Consider the following 24,355-nt stretch of genomic DNA (forward strand, 5'->3'; position numbering starts at 1 on the left):
CCGGACTCTCTCTTTTGCCCAAGCCCCTTTCAGACACTCCCGTCTGTACTCAACCTACCGCCCTTAACAGTCTTACCTGTTCTGGTCCTGCTCCCAGTCAGTCACGTGAGTGCCCAGTCCAGAGACATTAATCCTTTTTGTGGTTCGTCTACAATAAACATCTTAAAACTTTGTCTGTGTCTGCGAATTCTGAATCCTGTCAAGCCCTGCCTTGTCATTTTGAATATAATATTCCGCCCTCTCGTCTTTCTAGATACTTCCAGACAAGGGGCTTGTGCAAAATCCTTATTTCCCAACTTCCCTCACCTTCCACCTGAGCAGCAGTGGGGCGAACTTATACAACAACCTCTTACAAAGGTCTCTAATTTCAAAGATTTACATCTCGATTCAATTATATGAAGACTGTTTAACCACAAACACTAAGAAAGCTTGGGAGTGGGAACTAGGGTTGTTTTTTGATGAACACTGGTGGGAATCTGCCCTGAAAGCCATTCACAAAACCTCTACATGTGCGTGCCTGAGCTTGATCCAGTTCAAAGTGGTATTCAGATGTCATTATTCAAGAACTAGTCTCGTGCCTGAGCTTGATCCAGTTCAAAGTGGTATTCAGATGTCATTATTCAAAAACTAGTCTGGCGTGGATCTTCCCAAATATGGAAGATGTTTGCGACCGATGTGGAAGCTTGCCTTGTAGTCTTGCACATTTGTTTTTGTCCTGTTCAGCCCTGACAAGTTTTTCTGCAAATTTACTTTCACACCATGTCTGTTGTGCTCTCGAGAACCTTTGACACTTCAGCTCACATTGGTATTTTTGGCCTTTCGGAGGAATATAGCCATTATTCTGCAAAAGGGTTGGAAGTAGTAGCTTTTACCTTCTGTTTTAACTACAATAAAAATTTCAATCAGAAATAAAGAAGATGAAATTTTTAGTATTTCTTCTCCAACTGAATTGACCCTCCAGTGTCATGACCGGTGGAGAGAGTGATGAACCCAGAACACAGACTCATCATTCAAAAAGGAAACTAATTTATTAAAATAAAAGATGATCAAAACAAAGGCTGACATAGCAGCAAAAACTAAACAAGGCAAGGCAAGGGAACTAGACAACACGAGACTAGAGACAATAGACATAGCAGGGACAATGAACCAGCGGAGAAGTGGAGAAGGTGACCAGGTTAAAGCTGAGGATGAATATGGAAAGTGGGCACAGGTGAGTGATTACAATAGCGGACAGGTGATGGGCGTAGCAATTAACAAGAGCTAACAGAGGATAAATGGGGAATGATGACAAATGAACAACAAACAGGAAAACAAAACAACAAAGACAGTAAACCAAAACCAAAAGAAACCAGAAACAAAACACTAAATACAAAAAGAAACACTACCAAAACCAAACCTGACACTCTAGACCAGGGGTCGGCAACCCAAAATGTTGAAAGAGCCATATTGGACCAAAAAAACAAACAACAAATATGTCTGGAGCCGCAAAAAATTAAAAGCTTTATATAAACCTTATAATGAAGGCAACACATGCTGTATGTATCTATATTAGTTATATTAGCCAATCTGATAGGCTAATATAGCTAATATAGCTGCTTCGGAGTAGGGCCAGCCGGGCCAGCTATGCTTCGTGGGCGGCGCTAGCTTAACTCCTGTTCACTCATTGGTCGTGGGTGTGACCAGATTCAAGCATAAAGAGCGAAGGTAGGAATATAAACAACAGCGTTAGCTTACCCTGCAACGTTTATGCCGTCTGTCCCTCAGCTGAAGGTGCTGTAAAGCCTGAAATCTCCGGCGGATAACAGCTGTCCTACTCCGCGCAACAATCGCAGCATCCAGAGCATTTCTTCCACTGCGCCTCTCTTCCTGAAGTCTCAGGAGAATCCCCATAAGTTTAAAATAACTGCAACGACACAGGGCCAACTTTGTCCATAGCGCTTTCGTTGTTTACACAACTTGCGCTAAGTTTTGGTAGCGCACCCCCCCTCTCTCTCCACGCCCCGCCCCCCGCAACACGAGGAGGTGTTCCTCTGCTACTGACCAAACTGGCCCTTGTGAACAGGATGCATTCTTTATAGAGCTGAGCCGAGTAGAGCGGAGTACAGCCGGACTTCTGAATTAGGGTCCGTGTAAAAGAGGCATATATTAAAACAAAAAATATATTTCTCTCCCCCATCTTTTTCCATTTTCAAACATTTTTGAAAAAGCTCCAGGGAGCCGCTAGGGCAGCGCCAGAGAGCCGCATGTGGCTCTAGAGCTGCGGGTTGCCGACCCCCGCTCTACACTATCCTTGTATGAAAATCCCCTAAATTGTTCTGAGAATAAAAAAAGGAGAAATAGATACCTAAGACTACAGAGTCCAGAGTCTTTAAACTTTTCCATTTCAGTGACTCAGCACCACTCTCCAATGCAAACAGAAGCTTTCTGATTTTGCTTACTTGAAAAGTTTTATCAGTTTTGTGATAAAAATCACAATGCACTCGAATGTCATGTCTCATGAAACAAGACACTTGTTCTAGTTCTTGATTGTTAAGGTCAAGAAGCTTTCCTTCTATTTTGTCTGGTTCTTTTAAGTGCATGATGATTACCTGTAGATGGTTGCTCTTTACTGGAACCATTGGTCACTTTGGATGTTTTTAATCAGGAATAGGTGTAGTCGAAGGCTAGCAGACAGAAGACGAAAGCAGACTCAGGGTAAAAAGGTAAGTGATTCTATTTACAATCCTGGGAACTCTCCAGGAAGGATTCTGAAAGCAGGGTAGGTAAGTGGTTACTTGATCTATATTCAGGATCTTATAGACAATAGATGCTGTGATATTGTGATTGTTTCTTACAGGCCAGAGTGGATCCAGGAAGGAGGAGAAGAAGGTCCAGGTCAAGGTGAGGATTCCTGAGGTGAGTATATACATGTGAGTATTTACACATAAGGCCCTTGTAAATCCAACTCTGTTAGCGAAGAGAGGCAGGCGGTTTAGGCAGGCTAGCAGGCAGGCAGGGAGACAAGAGAAACTACTCAGAAGCCCTGGTACTGGGGAACACAAACAACAGAGGATTTACTTCTCTAGTGAAACTCATAACATGGGAGAGACAGGAGTTGTACCATAACCGAGGTTATAATCCAGCACTGACCTGATCTCTGTGTTATTCTTATCTCTCTGCTTGCAAGTGGAAGCATTTTTGAACTGGAGCTCCTCCAGCTTGAATTCAGATTGGATTTTGCTGGAGATACACTGGGATATTGCCATTCTTTGACATTTTTATGATTTTATCAGTCCTCTGGGGACGTGGCCTACAACCAGCAGAAGCCCGACTAGCAACAGAATGCCTCTCTATCCCTGCAAAGACCTACCACAAACTCCTACAGGGGACCTACCTTTTTTTTCTACAGAGGACTACCACAAACTTCTACAGAAGATTACGGTGCTGGAAACGGAAATACACCGCCTAGAAGTGAATGTAGAAGTAAACAGGCTATGTGGTAATGACACAACACTGATTCACAACACCAGACAAGCTTTCACTAGCACACAGCTAATCAGCATTGATACCGCTACTAAGAATCAGGAGGACTTTGTGCAGGGTAATAAATCCTCAAATGTCAGTCCTCCCTGGAATGCTCTTGGTGCTAAGCCCAAGATTAAATCATCCTGGGGAAGGGGAGGATGTGTAGACAGAGCCCAGTGTACTGAGATTTGTGTTGCGACCGGCTGGCCTTCATTACCATCCAGGAGTGATGCCCCAGCTCCTGAACTCAAGAGGAGGCAGTCATGGACAGTTGCCAAAAGAAGAACTAACAAAACCCATTCTCAACAGCCAAACATACAACTACAGAATAGATTTGCTCCACTACTACAAGATTCTGAATCTCCATCTGAAGATCTGGATAAAATAATGACCACCTGCAGCAAAATAGATTCCAAGAGACATTCAGTGATTACAAGACCACTGGGTCAGCCAATGACTGAGCCTCAGACCCTGATTATTGGTGACTATGCTGTGAAAGATATGAAGTGTGGTAAACTCACAAAAATAATGTGCTTTCTTAAAGATATGGTTTCTGATGTGAGAGAAAAAATCATGCAAATTGTGGCCACACACCCAACTGTAAATAACATCATACTCCATGTGGGGGCAAATGATGTTGTGAAACAACAGTCTGAGACTTTGAAAAAGGATTTTACTGACTTACTGGATACAATCAGCTGTCTGGGTGCTAGTGTATTTATTTGTGGCCCTTTACCTCCAGTCATATCAGAAGCTGAAAGATTCACCAGGTTGTTTTCTTGAAACTGTTTTCTATCAGCCGCTTGCACTGCCTATTCAGTTCATTATATCGACAACTTTAACTTTTTCTGGGACAGACGACATTTTTTTAAGAGAAATGGAATCTGCCTAAACAGGCCAGAAGTGAATCTGTTCACATCCAACTTGTTTAATTTTCTGCATCGACATTGTGTTCTCTCCGACAAGGACATGAGACAGGAGGAGCCAAAACACAGTGATAACAACGTATAACCAAGCAGTGACCTTGATGGAGAGCCACCCTAGCCTCCGCACGAAGAGTCTAAACCGTGAGATGTCTCATAGCCGAGGGCTGGAGCCTTTGACCCACATCTCGCCAACAAACACTAGTGAGGATTCATTTCTGCCACATCAGACCCCATCCAGACCACTCTCATCCTCACCCCCTCCCCATCCCTCCCCCTCTCAGAGCTGACTAAGAGACTCAGTGAACAGATTAAGGAGGGATGCATTGATGGGCTGAAATTAACTCCACCAACCAGCGTCAGTTTTACACCTCGAGGCCTCCCACCACTGCGCTCCCCCCTGCCTACTCCTCAACATGCTCTGACTCAATCATTACATCTCAAGCGCCCCCCCCCTCCACGTCGGCACCAGCCTGATAAAATACATCGAACCACAATCCTAATTGATATGCTCCGGCCCCAGGCTACAATGCTATCAGTACTTAAAACTCTTTCCAGGATAAGCCGGGGCCCAACTTACAAGTTACCGTTACAATTCCAGTTTTGATAGGTAACAGAAAAAGACTAGGAAATTTACAGAGATATGTAAATCTATCAAATTTAGTGCTCATTCCACATCAGTCTCAACTAAGTCCAAATAAAAATACAAATCGGGCAAATAAAATTTTTAACACTAAATTTAGCTTTACTGAATGTCAGGTCTTTGGCAGGAAAAACATTGCTGATCAATGATTTTATTACAAAGCACAAGCTGGATTTTATGTTTTTAACAGAAACCTGGTTAAATCACAATAGCAGTGCAGCTATTCTAATCGAAGCAGCCCCTACCAACTTTACCTTCATGAGCGAAGCTAGATTGCATAAAAGAGGAGGGGGAGTAGCTGTTTTGTTTAACAACTCCCTACAATGTAAGCAGATGTCTTATAGAATATTTGCTTCATTTGAATATGTAGCCCTCCAGTTGAATTCTCGCATTCGAGTGTTGTTCCTGAATATATACAGACCATCGAAATACTGCGCAACCTTTTTTGATGATTTTGCTGAAATGCTGTCTATCATCTGTGTTGACTTTGACTGCATAGTCATTGCTGGGGATTTTTATATTAATTTTGACAACCCTCATGACAGAGAGACCAAAGAACTGTATTGTATCCTTGACAATTTTGGATTAACTCAGCATATCACAGAGCCTACACACAACAGAGGGCAAACTTTGGATTTAGTAATTTCCAAAAGCCTGAACATCTCTAAGGTTAAGGTGACAGATGTTGCTCTTTCTGATCATTCCTGTGTTTTCTTCATGAGTACTATTGCTATTTTTGAAAATGTCCAAGCAGAAGTTATTAAAAAATGGTACATCAGTGAAAAAACTAGCAAAATATTTGCCCAAGCTTTTCTATCTGCACCATCCCCATCTTGGCTTTCAGTCAATGAGCTCTGTGTTTGTTGTGTGGAAATGCAGATGGGGAATTAAAGACAACTGGGTTTATTCCCCACCAAGAGAAGTCATCAGAGACACATAGGTCACATCTGCATCTGCCTTAAGTAGCAGAGGAGTCTCGTTAGGAGATGAGCTTCAGCTGCTGCTAGTTGAGGTCAGAACCAATAAGGAGATGACAGAGCAGAAAATCCCAGTTTTAGTTTTGGAATATGTTACCTAAAAGGTAGAAGAGAAAAAAAGATTAATTTCTCACAAAAATTTTAAATAAAACAAACTTTAAACCATTAACTATAGTTTCACAAAATGTTGACTCATTTGTTCATTGTTATGATACTTTCCTATCCTCTCTTCAGCACTGGACAGTGCACCAAGTGCTCTTCACCAAATAAACCAAGCTCTCAGCATTGTGGAAACCGCTTAGCCCCCCACAGTAATTAAATGATTAATGACACTGAGGAGAACAAAGCTTACATTTTCAGTTAAATATAAATGTACATGCTAGGCCTCGAAAAAATTATAATATAATCTACAGTTTACATAAAAAGTAAACTACAGTGTGATAAAAAAAATGACACTATTCTTTCATATCACATTAGCCTTACAATGATAAGCATAATATTTTCTAGAAAATGATTTTTGATATGTCTGATGGAGTTTCTGATATTTCCCATGCAGTAGTGGCAACTGTGGACCATGCCACATTAGGTTTATTAAGTTTTAATTCTATTTTTTTTAAACACATCACAAATGGTCTTTTGTGCGAAATGCAAACAACCTGAGTCACAAAGTAATATTTAGCCCAACTACCAATGTGATGTCCATCAGAACATAAACCACCATTCCTTCAGAGAACATGTCAGTAACAGTTTAACCTAAACATCAACAGTGGGCTCTGTTTGCCACAGTTGACAGGTTGACAAACCCTTCTGTGATTTTACCACCTGAACTCCACTCTACCAGGGCCTGCAATGATTTGACAACTTTTTCACACAGAAAATTACAATAATTAGAAGGTTAATCTGCTCAGCCACACCAAACCCAATCACGATGCCACAATACCAAACATATCAAATGCAGAGAAAATGGCTGCATTTCACCAACTCACCCATAAAAGCTTAGAAGAAATTATACATCAATTAAGCTCATCCTTCTGCTGTCTAGATATCCTTCCTACAACCTTTAAGAAAGTTCTTCCTGTCATTGCATCTGACTTGATTCAAATAGTAAACTCATCTCTCTCACCAGGTGTTTTCCCCCAGGCTCTAAAAACAGCAGTTATCAAACCTCTGTTAAAAAAGAACAATCTTCATAAATTACTATTGCAGAATTACAGGCCAATCTCTCACCTTCTACTCATCAGCAAAATTATTGAAAAAGCTGTATTTCAACAGTTAAATAGCTTCTTAACAACGACCAACCACTTTGATATCTTTAAGTCTGGCTTCCGTGCTCACCACAGCACTGAGACTGCCCGCGTCAAAGTGTTCAATGACATCCGCATAAGTACAGACTGTGGAAGAACCACAGTGTTGGTTCTACTGGACCTCAGCTAACCTTAAGGGACACATAAAAACAGTTACAAAGTCGGTTTTCTCCCACATGAAGAACATTTCCAGGATTAAAGGACTAATGTCACAACAAGACCTCGAAAAAATTATGCATGCGTTCATCTTTAGTCGTCTCGATTACTGCAACAGTGTCTTCACAGGTCTGCCAAAAAAATCAATCTGCAGCTGATCCAAAATGCTGCTGCCCATGCTCTCACTAGAAAAACGGAGCACATCACCCCGGTTTTAAAGTCCCTACACTGGCTCCCTGTAGCAAAGAGAATAGACTTTAAAATACTTCTATTAGTTTATAAATCACTGAACGATCTAGCACCACAATACATTAAAGACTTATTATCGTCTTATCAACCCTCCAGAACACTCAGGTCTTCTGGTTCTAGTGTACTTTGTATCACCAGAACCACAACCAAACACAGAGAACCAGTTTTCAGTTTCTATGCACCATCAATCTGAAACAAACTCCCGGAAAACTGCAAAACAGCTGAAACACTAAATTCCTTTAAATCAAGACTGAAAACTCACCTGTTTAGAGCTGACTTTGATTAGTAGTCCATCCATCCATCCATCCATCCATCTTCTTCCTCTTATCCGGGGTCAGGTCCCGGGGGTAGCAGCCTAAGCAGGGAGACCCAGACTTCCCTCTCCCCAGCCACTTGGGCCAGCTCCTCCGGGGGAATCCCAAGGTGTTCCCAGGTCAGCCGAGAAACATAGTCCCTCCAGTGTGTCCTGAGTCTTCCTCTGGGCCTCCTCCCGGTGGGACGTGCCCAGAACACCTCACCAGGGAGACGTCCAGGAGGCATCCTCACCAGATGCCCGAGCCACCTCAACTGGCTCTTTTCGACGTGGAGAAGCAGCGGCTCTACTCTGAGTCCCTCCCGGATGACCGAGCTTCTCACCCTATCTCTAAGGGAGAGCCCAGACACCCTGCGGAGAAAACTCATTTCAGCCGCTTGTATTCGTGATCTCGTTCTTTCGGTCACTACCCAAAGCTCGTGACCATAGATCATCTGCAAAAAGCAGAGACGTAATCCTAAGGTCACAAAAATGAATCCCCTCAACACCTTGGCTGCGCCTAGAAATTCTGTCCATAAACGTTATGAACAGAATCGGTGACAAAGGGCAACCTTGCCGGAGTCCAACTCTCACTGGAAACGAGTCCGACTTACTGCCGGCAATGTGGACCAAGCTCTGACACCGGTCATATAGGGACCTAACAGCCCGTATCAAAGGGCCTGGTACCCCATACTCCCGGAGCACCCCCCACAGGATTCCCCGAGGGACACGGTCGAACGCCTTCTCCAAGTCCACAAAACACATGTAGACTGGTTGGGCGAACTCCCATGCACCCTCAAGGACCCTGCTGAGGGTATAGAGCTGGTCCAGTGTTCCACGACCAGGACAAAAACCACACTGCTCTTCCTGAATCCGAGGTTCGACTATCCGACGGACCCTCCTCTCCAGACCCCCCGAATAGACCTTACCAGGGAGGCTTAAGAGTGTGATCCCTCTGTAATTGGAACACACTCTCCGGTCTCCCTTTTTGAATAAGGGGACCACCACCCCGGTCTGCCAATCCAGGGGAACTGCCCCCGATGTCCACGCAATATCGCAGAGTCGCGTTAACCAACACAACCCTACAACATCCAGAGCCCTAAGGAACTCTCATCCACCCCCGGAGACTTGCCACCGAGGAGCTTTTTAACCACCTCGGTGACCTCAGCACCGGAGATTGGAGAGCCCGCCCCAAAGTCCCCAGGCTCCGCCTCCTAAATGGAAGACGTGCTGGTGGGATTGAGGAGGTCTTCAAAGTATTCTGCCCACCGACCCACGACATCCTGAGTCGAGGTCAGCAGCACACCACCCCCACTATAAACAGTGTTGGTGCTGCACTGCTTTCCCCTCCTGAGACGCCGTATGGTGGACCAGAATCGCCTCGAAACCGTGCAGAAGTCTTTCTTCATGAACTCTCTGAAGTCCTCCCATGCCCGAGTTTTTGCCTCAGCGACCACCCGAGCTGCATGCCACTTGGACTGCCGGTACCCGTCAGCTGCTCCCACAGGCCAAGAAGGCCCGATCGGACTCCTTCTTCAGCCTGACAGCATCCCTCACCGCCGGTGTCCACCAGCGGGTTCGAGGGTTGCCGCCACGACAGGCACCAACCACCTTGCGCCCACAGCTCCAATAAGCCGCCTCAACAATGGAGGCACGGAACATGGCCCACTCGGACTCAATGTCCCCCACCTCCCCTGGAACATGTTTGAAGTTCTCACAATACCCTCACAATACGTTTGGGCCTGCCAGGTCTGACCGGCATCCTCCCCCACCATCGGAGCCAACTTTGATTAGTAGTCCGCAAACAAATTCAGGTGAAAAACTGCTCTAAACAAAATATCTTATTACATATTTACTATCTCCTTATGACTATCAAGTATATATGCTCGATGATTTTAATGATTTTATGTGATGATTCTATTGATGTTTCTATGATGTAAAGCACTTTGAATGCCTTGCTGCTGAAATGTGCTATACAAATAAATTTTTACTTACTTTACTTACTTACTGATCTAAAATTATGAGCTGTGGAAGAAAAAGTGCCGAGGTCAATGATGTAAATCAAGTAAATTTTTAGGACAAACAGACCGTCTTGGCTGGATAATTTCTCAATTTACTAATCCTGATTAGTGATAAGGACCATGATATGAAAAACAACGACTGCATCATCATCTCTCTAGTAGTAGTGTCTGGTCATCTGGTCATCACTCTTCCTGAGTATTGTCATATATTATGACAGCTCACCTTTCGGGTCTAAACACAAACTCTTTGTACTTAAAAAATAATTGCAAATATAATCACGTGTAGTGGTACTAATGAACTAAAAATTGCTATAATAAATATACATATTTTATGGAGTCAATGTATGGTTTACACAGTAATATGTTAAATGCTAACAGCATCCTGGTTGCTTTTACTGGGAACAAACGTATGAGGTAAAAATAATTTACAGGGTGGATTTTAGAATAAATATTACGTCAAGACTGAAACAATATGCTTTGTTTGTTACAGCCATTCCAACCTTCAATCATTAAGTTTTGTCTTTTCCATGGCCATTTTGTCGACTGCAGCACACACATTTACTCTTCGCTTTTGACACGCAGGCTTAAACAAGCAGTCACATTTACATTGATAATGTTTCGTATGCAAAAGTCAAATAAACTTGCCATGCAGTGAGCTTTTCAGGTACAATTTTGTTGCTTCAAGACTGAACTAGCCAAGAGTCGAATATTTCACTGTCTAGTTATTTGTAGAAGTACACATACATGTGTATAGATTTCATTTATGTCTCTGTTTTTTCATTCACCATTTTAATTTGTCTGTGTTCACAGGTTATGCACTCTCAGAGATTCTCTGAGCCACCATTAACACAGTGGATCATACTGAGCAACACTGCCACTGTTGAGCGTGCACACTGCATCTGCATGGCAGGGGTAGCAGAGACCTGCACCCATATAGATAGATGCCCCACTTTTTAAGCTGGAAGCAACAATGAGGATATAAGGCACAAAAACTGTTACAGATGAGCCAGTTTACTGGATATTACCTGGCAATCTGACTAAGATTCACCCAGAAGTTGGCCATAAAATTGACTACAGTACTTCAGCTTCTCAAAAGAACATACTTGACCAAAAACTCCATACAAATGTCTCAACACCAGCCAAAAGAAGCCGTCCACAAAAAAGAAACATCCAAAGAGCAAATCTGGAGGATTTGTCTCATCTGCTCTACACGCTACTAGATCATAGTAAGGCTGTTGGTTTGTCAGGAATGGAGAAATATTACACACTATTCACACACACTGAGCAGCCAATTATTTTACCTGTCACTTGTATCTCTGCACAACAAAAGCATACAGTCTAATGTCCAGAGTTGGATGAATTACAGCTTCCAGTATGCATGCTATATTTGCCACCAGTTTGGAAAGCCCAGCATTGACAGTTGTTAAACAGGTGTGCAACCCAGAAAACACTGTGTCTACAGTGCAATCAAAATGGGGTGTGAATCACGAGGGTGATGCACAAAAGGCCGACAATACAATTACAGCTCGCAGTCACAAAAATCTACAAGTTAAATCATGTGGATTCAGCATAAACACCAACTTCCCTGAACTTGGAGCATCTCCTTATGGACTCACAATGTGTGACTGCTGTGGGAATGGCTGCTTTGACATAGTGTCCTTACAAATATAGGACATGCTGCATCAAGCAGGCCGTGGATGCAAACAACAAAAACTTATGCCTCCAGCTGTCTGACAATGAACTTCACCTGAAGAAATATCATCCATACTGTATACAGGTACAAACTGAGAATTTTGTAACAAAATCAAACCACTGCAACCTTGTTGTGTGGACCCAGAAAGACATGGCTGTCGCCCATGTTTCTCCAGATCAGGAATTCAGGAATTCTGGGAACCACGTCTACAAAAAGCACAAAGTGTCTTTAAGTGTCTTTAAAAATATTTGCCTTCCAGAGCTTGAAGGTAGATATTTCTCAGAGCACGCCTGTATTCCAGCTTCAAGGGAGACATAAAAATGTAAATCTTGCTGTTGGACATATTTGCACTTATTTTATTTTTGTGTAGCAATTTTTCTATAAAATGTATCACATTAGATGATATTCATCACATTTGTTACCTGAAATCTGTTAAATACATCAAATGTTTACTTCAGATGTGATCTATTTCATCATGTTTACTTGTCACCTTTAACGTTTACTTTGAAATGTTTAATTGTATCAGATGTTTAAGATGGGATATATTTCATCATGTTTACTTGTTACGTGAAATGTTTACTTTGAATTGTCTGATTACATAATTGTTTTAATTACATAAAATGTTTACTTAAATAAAGGATCTATTTCATTACATGCTAAATACTACCTGAAATATTTTAAATACATAAAATGTTTATTTAAATAAAGGATTTATTTCATCATGTTACCTGAAGTGCTTGAATCAAATGGTTGATGAGTGTTTACGAAATGAATATTAATTAAATGAGAGAAAACAACCATTTCCATGTTATTATTCAACTGTACAAATATTTCAACACAAAATAATGAGTGCGACTAATACAATTTTTTTTCTTTTTTACGATCAACATTTTACATAAAACTGTACTAGCAGCAGTACAAATGTTTCAAAACAATGAGTGCAGAAAATGTAATCTTTGCTTTCTAATCTAGATTTTACATATAATATCAGTACCAGCATTGCAGTTTCATATTAACATGTGCATGTTTCATTTGTGTTAGATTTTACAACCACACTAGATAACATGTTCACTAAACTGCAGCACACATACACAATCACTTCTTCACCCTCATATGTAAGCAGCAACCTAACTGGTATAGTCATGTGTAACATTTTGTATTTGTTTCTCCTGCAACCAATCACTCTTTCCACATGAATTCTGAGGTGAGCTAAAGCTCGTGTGTCTTCGACATCTTTAGCATCAAGTTGACATCTCCCTTTAGTGAATGATGGGATTTTAACCTCAGCACTCATCATTCCCATACTGTCTTTAATATCAAAGGCTCTATCAGCTAACACCATGGTAATAATTTGGAGAAAAGGCCACAGTTTTCCGTTATGTGCTTGTCTGATGCACGTCCTCCCCATCCCTTGGAAATTGAAATTCTGACATTAGTCTTTTAATCCAGCATTCAGACTCTCCAACTTGCTCCTCTTCTATAGCCTCCACTACTGTATTTTCAATATGTACCTCTTCTGGGGTTTCTGATACAGTCTCTTTAACTTGCTCCACTCCTGTAGCCTTCACGACTTGTTGATCTGCCATTTCCATTACTGCCTGCCTGGCCTTCAATATCGGAACACAGATCAGTATTACGACTGTAAAAGTGATAACACTAGAAAATTTAAACAGTTTATTTCAAAATAAGATGCCCACTCTGTCTAAACTCGGACTACACTACATACAAAATATAAATCTGACCTAAATGAGGTTGACCCATTAACCAAACATGAGTAGACCCTGACAAAATCATGGCAAAAATTTATGGCACCACACCAACAAACCAAATTTAGACACTCATCATAATGGAAATATCTGGAACAAACTTGCAGGCATCTTGGGATGCTGGAGAAGGTTATATCAGGACGTCTCACCGCTGATATCCAAGCCATTTGTCTCCTATTTGTTAGGTCTGATACATGAGCTCCCATTGTTTCCAGGTGGGAAAACATCCATCCATTTTCTTTACCCGCTTCTCCATTCCGGGTCGCGGGGAGCTGGTGCCTATCTCCAGCAGTCACTGTGCGAGAGGCGGGGGACACCCTGGACAGGTCGCAAGTCCATCGCAGGGCCACATAGAGACAAACGAGACAACCATTGGTGGGAAAACAATGAAACAAAATCTGTTTTCTATCTTTTTACCATTCCGGTTGTGTGACCGGACATTACATTCAATAATGCAACAGGTTTGTACCATTGCTAAATTGTTTTAACCTACTTAGATTCAAAAAATTCAGCGATGGTCCTGGTGATCATCAGAACCGAATCTGAAGAGTTTTCATCTGATTCCAGAGATCCAGCCGTCGGTTCACTTTCATACTAATGTATCCATTACTCCCGCAAAGTCTTCTGGCATTTCTTAGTGTTTAAAAAAGGTTTCTTCTTCCATTTCCATTAGTAAACAACCGGACAGTAGCAGTGTTCTTGGCCGGCCGGGGCACAGTGCACTTCATGAAACCAGGATTTAACTCTGCCCTACAAATCACCCACATTTAAAATTATTGACTAAAATGCTAAAAACAGATTATTTAACTTTTAGGTCAGAAAAATGGATCCCTGGAATGTTGTGTGGATGTATTTAGTCAAATACATGACACACATGAAATGTCAATTTTATGAGATTTGATTTCAGTTCAGCTTTAAATAAATAGGTGGTGAACGATTGTTTAAACTAAGTATCTTCAGTTACCATAAATCTATTTAAGGCAACGAGTTACCTTAAATAGATTCAGCTTATCCAGGTTTAGTGTTGTTCAACAAAATATTAGTTTCCTTTTTGTCAAGGACAGTTTCATTAGTTTGTTTCTTAAACCAATTCTTTTAAATTAACATTTAAAAGCAATGACTGATATTTATTAGTAATATCCATTTTTTATTACTTTTATCAGCTTCAAGTCATCTCAGAAATCTGAAGGTTTTTTGTTTTTTTTTAAAAAAGGCTACAAACAAATTTGTCCACATCTGGTATTTCAAGCACTAACTCATCATGCTAAAGCTTAGTTTAAAACTTCATCATGAATGGAGGTGGGTGACACTCTACCGAAAAATGCTATTTTCATTCATTTCAGCTTTTGAAAAAATATTACACATTAAAGTTTTTGCCATTTTTTTTCTTTAGATCAGAATTTTACTAGTTTGTTACCCAAATTGAAAATATATTAGAACAGTAAGAGGTCCAAAAACAACCAAAGTCTTGATCAGAACATCCCCATTTCATCACAGTTTCCTTAAAGACATTACAAATAATATAAACAAGGTATCGCCCCACAAAGATTTATTTCTTATTTCGATTTCCTGAAGCTGACACTTCTAGTGGTGTATGAAGTAAAAGTGGACATAATGACTGTTAATCTTGTACATACAAAGAGAAAACAGTACACCAGAAATGTCTGGAAACTATTTCCTTTTCCCACCCCCACAATACTTATCCAGACCAGGAAAAAACTAAAATCAAAATCCACACTTTTCAAGATTGCATAGGAATCCTGCAGTTTATTTTTTTATTAATAAAAATCACAAGAATCAATTCATGGGCTGCATGGTTTCTATTTTTACCTCTTCATGCACACATAAACAGCAGCATGTGAACCCAATCAGAAGTGTTTACAGTAGTAACAATGAAAACATTTATTCAGACAAGAAAAGCAGCAAGACAGGACAAAGAAAAGCACAAGTAAATAAAACAAAACTAAATCAACCTCTTCTTCAGTAAAGATTTCGCTGCTGACAGTTCATTAAATCAACTGTGTTGGTGTCTGAGTCCAGGTAGCAGCAGAGACTCAGGAGGATAAAGATCAAAAGGACAGGTTGATGAGCGGAGCATCCTTCTTCTTTTCTTCTGGACTCCACTTGATGAGTGGAGAGCTCAGGTCAATCAGCTGACAAAACAAAACTAAGTGGTTAAAAATATGACGTCACAAATATTTATGATTCAAAATTAGACAGGACTCAAATGTTTGATTGCTTTGGAAATATGACTTTTTCAGATTGCTTCATTTATTTTAGTTATTTCGGCGCCAGCTCATTTGTTGAGACAATAACCAAAGTTTGTTTTGGTTCCATCCAGGTGATTACAGTTGTCAAAATATAATATTTTTTCCCCTGCTTTTTCTTGTCAACTAAACCAGATAATGAACATGGTTCGTGTACCCCCTTGTGTCAGCACCATTATACTGCAGGTGAGTGTCAGTAGGTGCTGTGGACCGGCTGAGCTGCTAGGTGGGACAACACATTTTCGCAATTTCAGACACCACCCTCTGTTCGTCTAGATAAACTCAGGTGTTTTAATAACAAACATCTGTTAGTCAGAGATAACATCATGCCCTGAGCCAGTTACATTTAGAGGAATGCATTGCATATACAGGATGCACTGATGGAGGTGCATCAGGGGCTTTAGTGGATTTCATGACATTTGGTCAAACTTAAAGAAATGGTACTCAGAAAGTTTTTGCAACCAACCCTTTTGAAAAGGTTTCTTTAAAATAATAATTATAATCAGTATTAATAGATAAACATGATTTTAAAGAACCAGAGTCTAAGGACTCTGACACAAAGTTGACACAGAATCAATATTGTTTAGTAAAAGAACAGGTTTCAGTATGAATACCAGTCACCTGGGTGGTGGTGCAGCTCTTGGTGTTGGTGCGGACCAAGTCAGGGGTGTTGGTCAGATCGATGAGCAGTTTCTCTTGAGGCTGTAAAGTTGGAGGTGAAAGATCCAGCAGGAGAACCTGTGGAGAGAACAGATCGTCAGGTCAGCCTGAATGATTCAACTCATCAACCTAAACAGAAGAATTACAGGAAGACAAAGCTTTATATTTGTATTTTGGATACAATAAAGAAAGCAGTACTTTGATACTGACATTACGTTACAGCAGAAACTCTGAATTTTAAGACAATATTTATTTTAAGCGAATTTGTCAAATGTTTTTATTATTAAAACTCTTGATGCCATCAAACTTGTACAAAACTTTAACCAGAACTCTTAACCCAGTTTACCCTCATCTACCATGTCCTAAAGGTAAAACGACACAAACTTTTAGTGCTCATATCAGACCAGCTTTTAGTTTATTTCTGAAATAACATAATAAAACAACTCATCAGTTTTTGAGCAGCACCATCTCTCTTCCAAATCTTTTTTAATCGTCACTTTTATTCTTTAATATGCAATTGTGAAAAAAGCAGAAACAGTGATGGCTTTTTGTACATGGAATGTACACACACACGGTCAAATGATGCATTAGGGTTACTCAGAAGAAAAAAAAAAAAGTATAAAGATTTTTTCCCCTCAGTAAAAGTTTAAATGTTAAAAGTCAAAAAGTAATTGAAGACTAAAGTCCAGTCTGAGGAAGTGAAACCCTCTGTATTTGACCACTTTATTTATTTATTTATTTTGTAGACAAGGATTATAGATACACTTCCACCTGGGAAACTGAATTTTCCTGAATTCAGTCCAGGCTGAGCTTTATTAGAGCCATAGCAGCAACAATCACAACTAAACTTCCTTCATTTCTTCACAATATGAGTCTAAAACAAACACTGACTTCAAAATACTCTAAAAAATATCTGAAGCTTACAGAAAAAGCTTGCATTCTTCTTCTCTGGGTAAACTCAGAACAGCATAAGTTTCCAGGAATTATAAGAAATTCTTCACAGGTTGTGTACGACTCCAGATCCAAGTTACAGAGTATAGTTTGTGCTACAAGAATTTTTATCAACGCTTTCTGATGTGTAAAGTCACTATAGAATATTTACAGACGTGGACAAATTGGTTTGTACCTTTTTGTTACAGAAAGAAAATCCACAAAAGTCACTAAAATAACTTGAAGCCGTTAAAAGTAATAAAAACAAAAAAGAAACTAGAAAAACAAAACAAAAAAAATCAACTAATGAAGATCAGTCTTTGCTTTTAAATTTTGGTTCAACAGATTTATTAAAAAAAACAAATTAATGAAGTTGGCCTTGACAAAAAGGATGGTACCCCTAACATAATATACAACCTTTGAGGTGATCACTGCAGTCAGTGATTTCTGTCCCTCTCTCTGAGACTTCTGCACCTGTCCACAGGTATTTTGATTTAGATCAGGGCTCAGAAGGTCACTTCAGAACAGTCCAATGTTTGGTTCTGAGCCATTCTTGGTGTTTTTATCTGTGGATTTTAGAACATTATCCTGTTAGAGGACCCATGACCTGAGACTCAGACCAAGCTTTCTGACACTGAGCAGCTCACTTGGCTCCAGAATATCTTGGTAGTCTTGAGATTTCATTGGACCCTGAACAGATTTGGGACCCCTGCATCAGATGCAGCAAAGCAGCCTCAGAACAGAACGAAGCCACCTCCGTGTTTCACTGGAGGTACAGGGTTCTTTTCTTTTTGTGCTTCATTTTTGGATTTGTAAGCACAGAACTGATGAGACTTGTTGCCAATAAACTCTAGTTTTGTCTCATCTGTTCAAAGGACATTCTCCCAGAAGCTTTGTGGTTTGTTACGTTGCATTCAGACAAATTCCAGCCATTTTTTTGTTTTTGTGTCCCTCCTTGGTCATCTACCATTAAGTCCATTTTGGCTCAAAGTGGCATTAGAGTTCACCTCTAATCTCTTTGGAAGTTGTTTTTGGGCTCTTTGGTTACCTAATGGTAACCAAAAAATATGTCTCTTCAATTTGTCATCCGTTTTCCTCCTGCAGCCACATCCAGGGAGGTTTTCTCCAGTCCTGTGGACCTTAACCTTCTGAATAATCTGAGCAGCTGTATTCACAGGAACATCCAGCTGCTTGGAGATGGTCTCATAGTCTTTATCTTTAACATGCTGCTCAATCATTTTCTTTCTAAGCTCCTGAGACAGCTCTGTCCTCAGCTTTCTGTGCTCCATGTTCAGTGTGGTACACACCATGATACCAAACAGCAATAACTGATTTTTATTATTATTATCATTTTCAAGTTATTTCAATGACCTCTGGATTTTTCTCCTTTTTTACAGGAGTACAAACAAATTTATTGTAGGTCTTTGCACCAATACTTATTTAGGTTTTGATTTACAACCAATCTCAAAATGCCTCTCTTTGTCATTTTTTTTTATTGACATTTTTCTTGTAGTATTTTAGTTTAATTGCAGTTAACTTCAGTCGCTACATTTTGATCCAAATTTCAAAATTTTGACTTAAATCTTAACATTTTGTAATACCTATAATTTAAAAAAATCTTTAAAACTGGACATTAAGGTTCTTCCCATTTTATTTTGAGTGGCCCAATATATTGTTGTAATTTGAAAAATTTACTTTAAGCTTATTATTTTCTTTTGTTATTCCTGACCTCTTGTGCCTTAGTGGTGCTCTCCTCTGTAGTCTCCAGTTCGATCAGATTCCTAGGGGGAGCTATTTCACCTACAGTCAGCCCTCCATGATCTGCATCCTCTGTTTGGCTGGGCTCTGGAGGTTTTGGAGGGGAGATGGCAACAGGTGGATCCTCCTCCAGACAAAAGGGCTGAATGTCAGGTGGGTGAACAGGCTCGTCCTCATGTGCATCCTTTAAATTGGGGCTACAAAAGAGACCAGTGATGAGTTTTTTTTTGTCATTCCTGAAACACAAGCACACACAGTGTGAAAGCAGAGTAAAGAATCTCACCTACAACAGGGCAGTTTGCTTGTTGAAGAAGAGGTGGGTCTGATGTTGGAGCCTGCAACAGCTGGAGATCTGGCAATTCGAGTTTGGTTGCTGGGGGCAGGGATAGCAGATGTCCTGTGTTTGACTGGGGTAGGGAGGGCGGACAGGCGGGGTGACAACGCCTGTAGAGTCCTGCAGCTGCTCACAGAGGCCATCAGAGGACCAGCCAAGGGCTTCTGAAGAAGACTATTGAGAGAAACGTGTTTTTTTTCACACACCGCCAAAGGCAAAAAGCTTTTTGCCCATGTCTGTGTGTGTATTGTCAGTAACGTGAGCAAAATATCTCATGACACACTAAACATACTTTATTGAAACTCTCAGAATGTAAGCACTGAATGTACATCTAAAAGTGATTAACTTTTGGAGTCCATCCCAATCAAGATGGTCACCACATTTACCTCAAACAAACATAAAAATGGCTATAACTCAGTCAGTTCAGGAGATTCTAAGCTAAATTCTGGCGTGGTCGTACCTGAGCATCATCCCAAAAACATACTCTGAGCAATACACAATGTCCAAAATTTTATTTAAAACTCTTAGCCTCAGCCCTGGCTGTTTCTGATAAACAACTAATCAGATTTTAATGAAACTTTCAGAAAACGTTCACTGCAATGTTTACATAATGGAGTCACCACAATTCAAGATGGCTACCATTGCTACAAATATTAACTAACACAAAAATGGCTGTAGCTCAGCCAGTTTTACAGATAATGAGATAACATCTGGTGTGGTGGTAGCTGATGGCCAATCCCACAACACATACTCTAAGCTCTACAAATTCAGCAACATTTTTACTGAAAGCTTTAGCAATAACTGTTAGCCAATACCGTGTTATCAAAATATCTCATGAACAATTAGATGGATTTTAGTGAAACTCTTGACAAATCTCAATTTATTTATTTATTTTTAAAACAAATCAACTGGACTACTATTCTGCAATTTAAGACATTTCACTTCCCGTCCAGTTAGTTTTATCAATTTAAAACTCTCCAGTTTTAAATTGATAAAACTCACTTGATGGCAAGCGAAACAATAGAGTCATTTTCCACACATACTTTGAGCATGACTGATGAGATCTCGTAATATTGCATGAGATCTTGCATAACGTCATTTACAAGGTTAGAACAAAATGGCTATAGCTCCGTTTGTTTTTAGCATAGCCATATTTTCAACTTTCCTGTAAACTTTAATCTTTTTTTTTTTTTTTTTTACTGAATCACTGAGGTTGGCCAGTGATCAACCGGTGGTCGGCCACCTACCACCAGGCTTAGCCTCTTTTCTGGGGGAAACATTGAGACTGTTTTAGTTTTAAACTCTGGCATGAAAGCCAGGAGCTGCTACGCATTTCTCCAAGGAGTAAGTCTTTACCTAATAATGGTAAAAATCTGCAAATCAAACTGGTAACTTTTACACCTGCTTCAGAACCACGAAGGCAGTACAAATCAGCAACAGAAACAGGAAATCTGAGGTTATTTTCTTAAAATTACAAATGTGAGGAAAAACCAAAACCATAAATTTAGTGTGATGATGGCGTTGTGTGCATGAGACATAAGACATCAAGTATTATACCTGTCTGTGCTGCCAGTCGACATGAATCTTTTTGGCTTCAACATCTTGAATCCATCTGAGGACAGCATGTAAAAACAGCAGGTGACTCAAAGATAAAAAGACACTTTAGTTTGATTCAAGAAATTTAAATCAAACCTGAACTACAGCTTTGGGTGAGAATTTATAGATACAGATCTAAAGGCTATTCATAAATCAGATTATTAAAAATACAAAAAATGTATATTAAATGTTTTCTGAATTCTCTTCTTAGTAAAACTTGACGTAAAATGATTTTTAATTAAAAGGTAGTATCTCACCTTTTTTGTGACTTTGGGACTAGTTGGTGATTCCAAATTGAGAAAATTGTGAGAAATAGGTGAGTTTTCAGCTGCTCTCTAAGTGAATTCTGGGTGTTTTTGTCAAAGCAACCAGAAAATTGTGCAGCTGATCTTTTACTCAGCCAATTTTTGAAAAATAATGGCCTATTTTCATGTGTACAGCTTGCAAAGGTGTATTTTAGTTCGTGCACATCATTTTATTGCCCATCTCTGCCCACTTTGTACCCAGCGTGGCAGCTGACCTCACGTTTATGATTATTATTCATCATTGGTGTGGTTACACCTGAAGCTTTGGCGCTGTTGCCTTAGATGTTTTCTGAACAATGATGGATGTCAATACAGAAGAAATTTAATGCAGTTCAATATTTTAGAAGCGTAATGAATTTTAATAGAAGGTTTGACTTAAAACAAGCAGTGTTGGTTGTGCATCCTCTACCAGCAGCATCTGCTTCAAAATACCTGCACTCAGAGTCTGTGGGACATCTGTAATTATGTACCAACCGCAGGAGTTGGAGAAAATAAACAAAAGGTAGGTTATTAGTGTAGTGCCAGTGCACCCTGACATTTACAGGCATCATGAGCCGTGAGTGGCATCATGCACTAAGTCTGTACCGGTGTGACCCGTTCTGGGAAGTGTGGCAGGTGGGGAGTTAGGTTGTGGTGGTACACCTGTCAAACAGGAGAGCCCAGGGACTAAACCTTTTGTGAAGCTGAAAGAAACCTCTGCACTGTGGCTGAACGATTACATGAAGGTTTTTTTCCACAAGTACTTTGATGTACTTTGCAGTGTTTTGTTTTACAGTGCCAAGTTATAAATATAAACACATGCAAAAAAATTAATCAGTAAACAGGTGGCAACTGACAAAATTACAGCTCTAGTGCTCTAGAAATATAAAAACTAAATTGAGAAGGATTTGAGACACCCATGTCGACGATTTTGTGAGAAAATTTGTTTGGCGATTTATTTACCATGTTTAAAACTCAAATGACAAGTCTGCAAGGCTTTGTGGAAATTTAGAACCACCATGAATGTTGTGATACATGTTGGAGACTACCTCATGAATGAGGTTCATAACTTGTCACCAACAGTCACAGCTAGGTGAGATACTGGTTTAAAAAACGAACTGGAAGCTCTCCACTTACCTGCGTGGTAGACTCCTTTACCTGCTGAGCTGGGAGTTGTAAACACTGGAGTCTCAGGTTTGGGTTTAGTCTTCACTCCATTCTGCAGCCGGCCTGAGCCTGTTGTGGCTACGGAGGATGTCCTCTCCAGACGTCTCTTTGGGGGTGTTGGCTGAAGGGGTGTGGTCTGAGCTCTCTTCAGGGGTGTGGAGCTGGTGGCTCTGCCACGCTCCCCTTCAGACAGCTTCTTGGCATGGATGGACACCGAGCGACGACTGGTGCTGGAGGACGCAGCCTCTACAGCTGTGTAGACAGTGGAGCAGCGAGGTCTGCTCTGGCTAGTCTTGGCTAGTCTGCTGATGCTGCTGGGGGCGGGGCCAGTGGAGCTGCCCAGACTCCGGTTCAGAGAGGAGTTGAGTTTACCTGAGTGAAGACAGCACAAAAGACTGACTGGAACAATCGTCTTGGGTCTCTGTACAAAAACATTCACATACATTATAAAAGCCAGTTGGTCAAAGTTCTATCGAAGGAAGCCAGCAGATATTTAGTTGTTGATGGCTGATTCAGTCTGTTGCTCAGCTGGTTGGTAACATCTTTACTGTGTAGATGTTTGACACCTTTTTGACATGTAGCTAAAGTTTAGGATGCTTTTGATTAACGGATGATTGGCTTGTTGTTGAAGGTTGCTGGTTTAACATATCATACAAAAGCTAGAAATACAGTAACTACTTAGTTTGATAATAAGCTTTCAATGGTGTTAGGAATAAGGAGTCTTTTGTTTCCCTAATCACTTTAAGACATATCCAAAAGCAACTAAAACCTATTAAATATGGGATTTTGCCTAAAATGACAATCTATGGCAGTGATGTTCAGTCCTGGTCCTAAAAAGCCACTATCCTGCATGGTTCAGTTGTTTCTCTGCTTCGGTACATGTGATTCAATGGCTCAACTGCAATGCCAACAAAAAAGAAAATTCATCCTCCTGGATGTTTTATGTTTTTAATGCTGTCATAAATCAGTCATGGTCAATATAATTTACATCCATCCATCTTCCACCACATATCCGTGGTTAGGTTGAGGAGGCAACATGTCCAGGAGAGAAACTAAGACATCCCTTTCCTCAGTGACACTCTCCAGCTTCTCCTGGGGAATCCCAAGGTGTTCCCAGACCTCAAGTGAGTTCTGGATCTGCCCCAAGGTCTCTTCCGAGTGGGACATGCCTGAAAAACCTCCAAAAGGGAGGCGTCCAGGAGGCATTTTAATCAGATGCCTGAACCACCTCAACTGACTGCTTTCAATGTGAAGGAGCAGCAGCTTTCAAAATGCCCATTAAAGATTAGGATAGCTCTTTGTGCTGCTGATGCAGACATACTGTGAGCTCTGCAGTACGCGTACCTTGAGCAGGAGACAGAGAAAGACTGGAGTTAAAGCTGGACACAGAGGATGAAGACGAAGACGTGTTCTTTCTGTCCATCACTCTCCTGCTCGGAAGAGGCGAAGCATTTACACTGGAGTGGTTTATTGCTTCAACACTCTGTTAGAGGGGGGAAAAAACAATAAGTTACGCTCACAGCATATTTTGATGAAAGAGAAAAGTTATGTACCACAGATATTTGGGGCTGTTAGAGAAAAGACATGAGCTGCAGTTAAATAATAGTTGAAAGTTAAAAAAGTTAAAAAAACAACAGGACTTCTAATCTGTAGTTGAAGACGTTTCGCTTCTCATCCGAGGAGCTTTCTCAATTCAGAAATGGAGAGTGTGGAGTTGAGCTTTTAAAGCTGAGATGTGATGTAAGCTGGACTGCTTGCAAATTGTTCTCACTCTCCTAACAATAGAGGCTCGTTAGGGTCCTTGTTTGTCTGACTCACTGATGGGCCCCTC

The 24,355-nt window shown here is 40.6% G+C and overlaps 1 protein-coding gene and 1 pseudogene across 2 annotated transcripts in view; one reads left to right on the top strand and one right to left on the bottom strand.

The window, feature by feature from the left end:
* The window catches only part of LOC119617887, a 14,361-nt pseudogene extending 6,343 nt beyond the window's left edge, over positions 1–8,018 (top strand).
* Positions 8,019–15,289: 7,271 nt separating this feature from the next.
* Positions 15,290–24,355, bottom strand: part of gtse1 (G-2 and S-phase expressed 1) — a 14,749-nt gene continuing 5,683 nt past the window's right edge. Inside the window, exons 6-12 of one of the 2 annotated variants that reach the window (XM_017439550.2) lie at positions 23,869–24,007; positions 22,495–22,896; positions 21,035–21,089; positions 19,427–19,651; positions 19,115–19,340; positions 16,417–16,533; positions 15,290–15,681 (exon numbers count right to left, since the gene is read on the bottom strand). In XM_017439550.2, the coding sequence (XP_017295039.1) occupies positions 15,598–15,681; positions 16,417–16,533; positions 19,115–19,340; positions 19,427–19,651; positions 21,035–21,089; positions 22,495–22,896; positions 23,869–24,007 (1,248 nt within the window). In that variant the 3' untranslated portion in view covers positions 15,290–15,597. Of the gene's footprint in view, positions 15,682–16,416; positions 16,534–19,114; positions 19,341–19,426; positions 19,652–21,034; positions 21,090–22,494; positions 22,897–23,868; positions 24,008–24,355 lie in introns of those variants that run through there. The other variant, XM_037980609.1, reaches the window with a different exon arrangement.

Source organism: Kryptolebias marmoratus, linkage group LG17 (assembly GCF_001649575.2).
Source record: "Kryptolebias marmoratus isolate JLee-2015 linkage group LG17, ASM164957v2, whole genome shotgun sequence".
Taxonomy (NCBI): domain Eukaryota; kingdom Metazoa; phylum Chordata; class Actinopteri; order Cyprinodontiformes; family Rivulidae; genus Kryptolebias; species Kryptolebias marmoratus.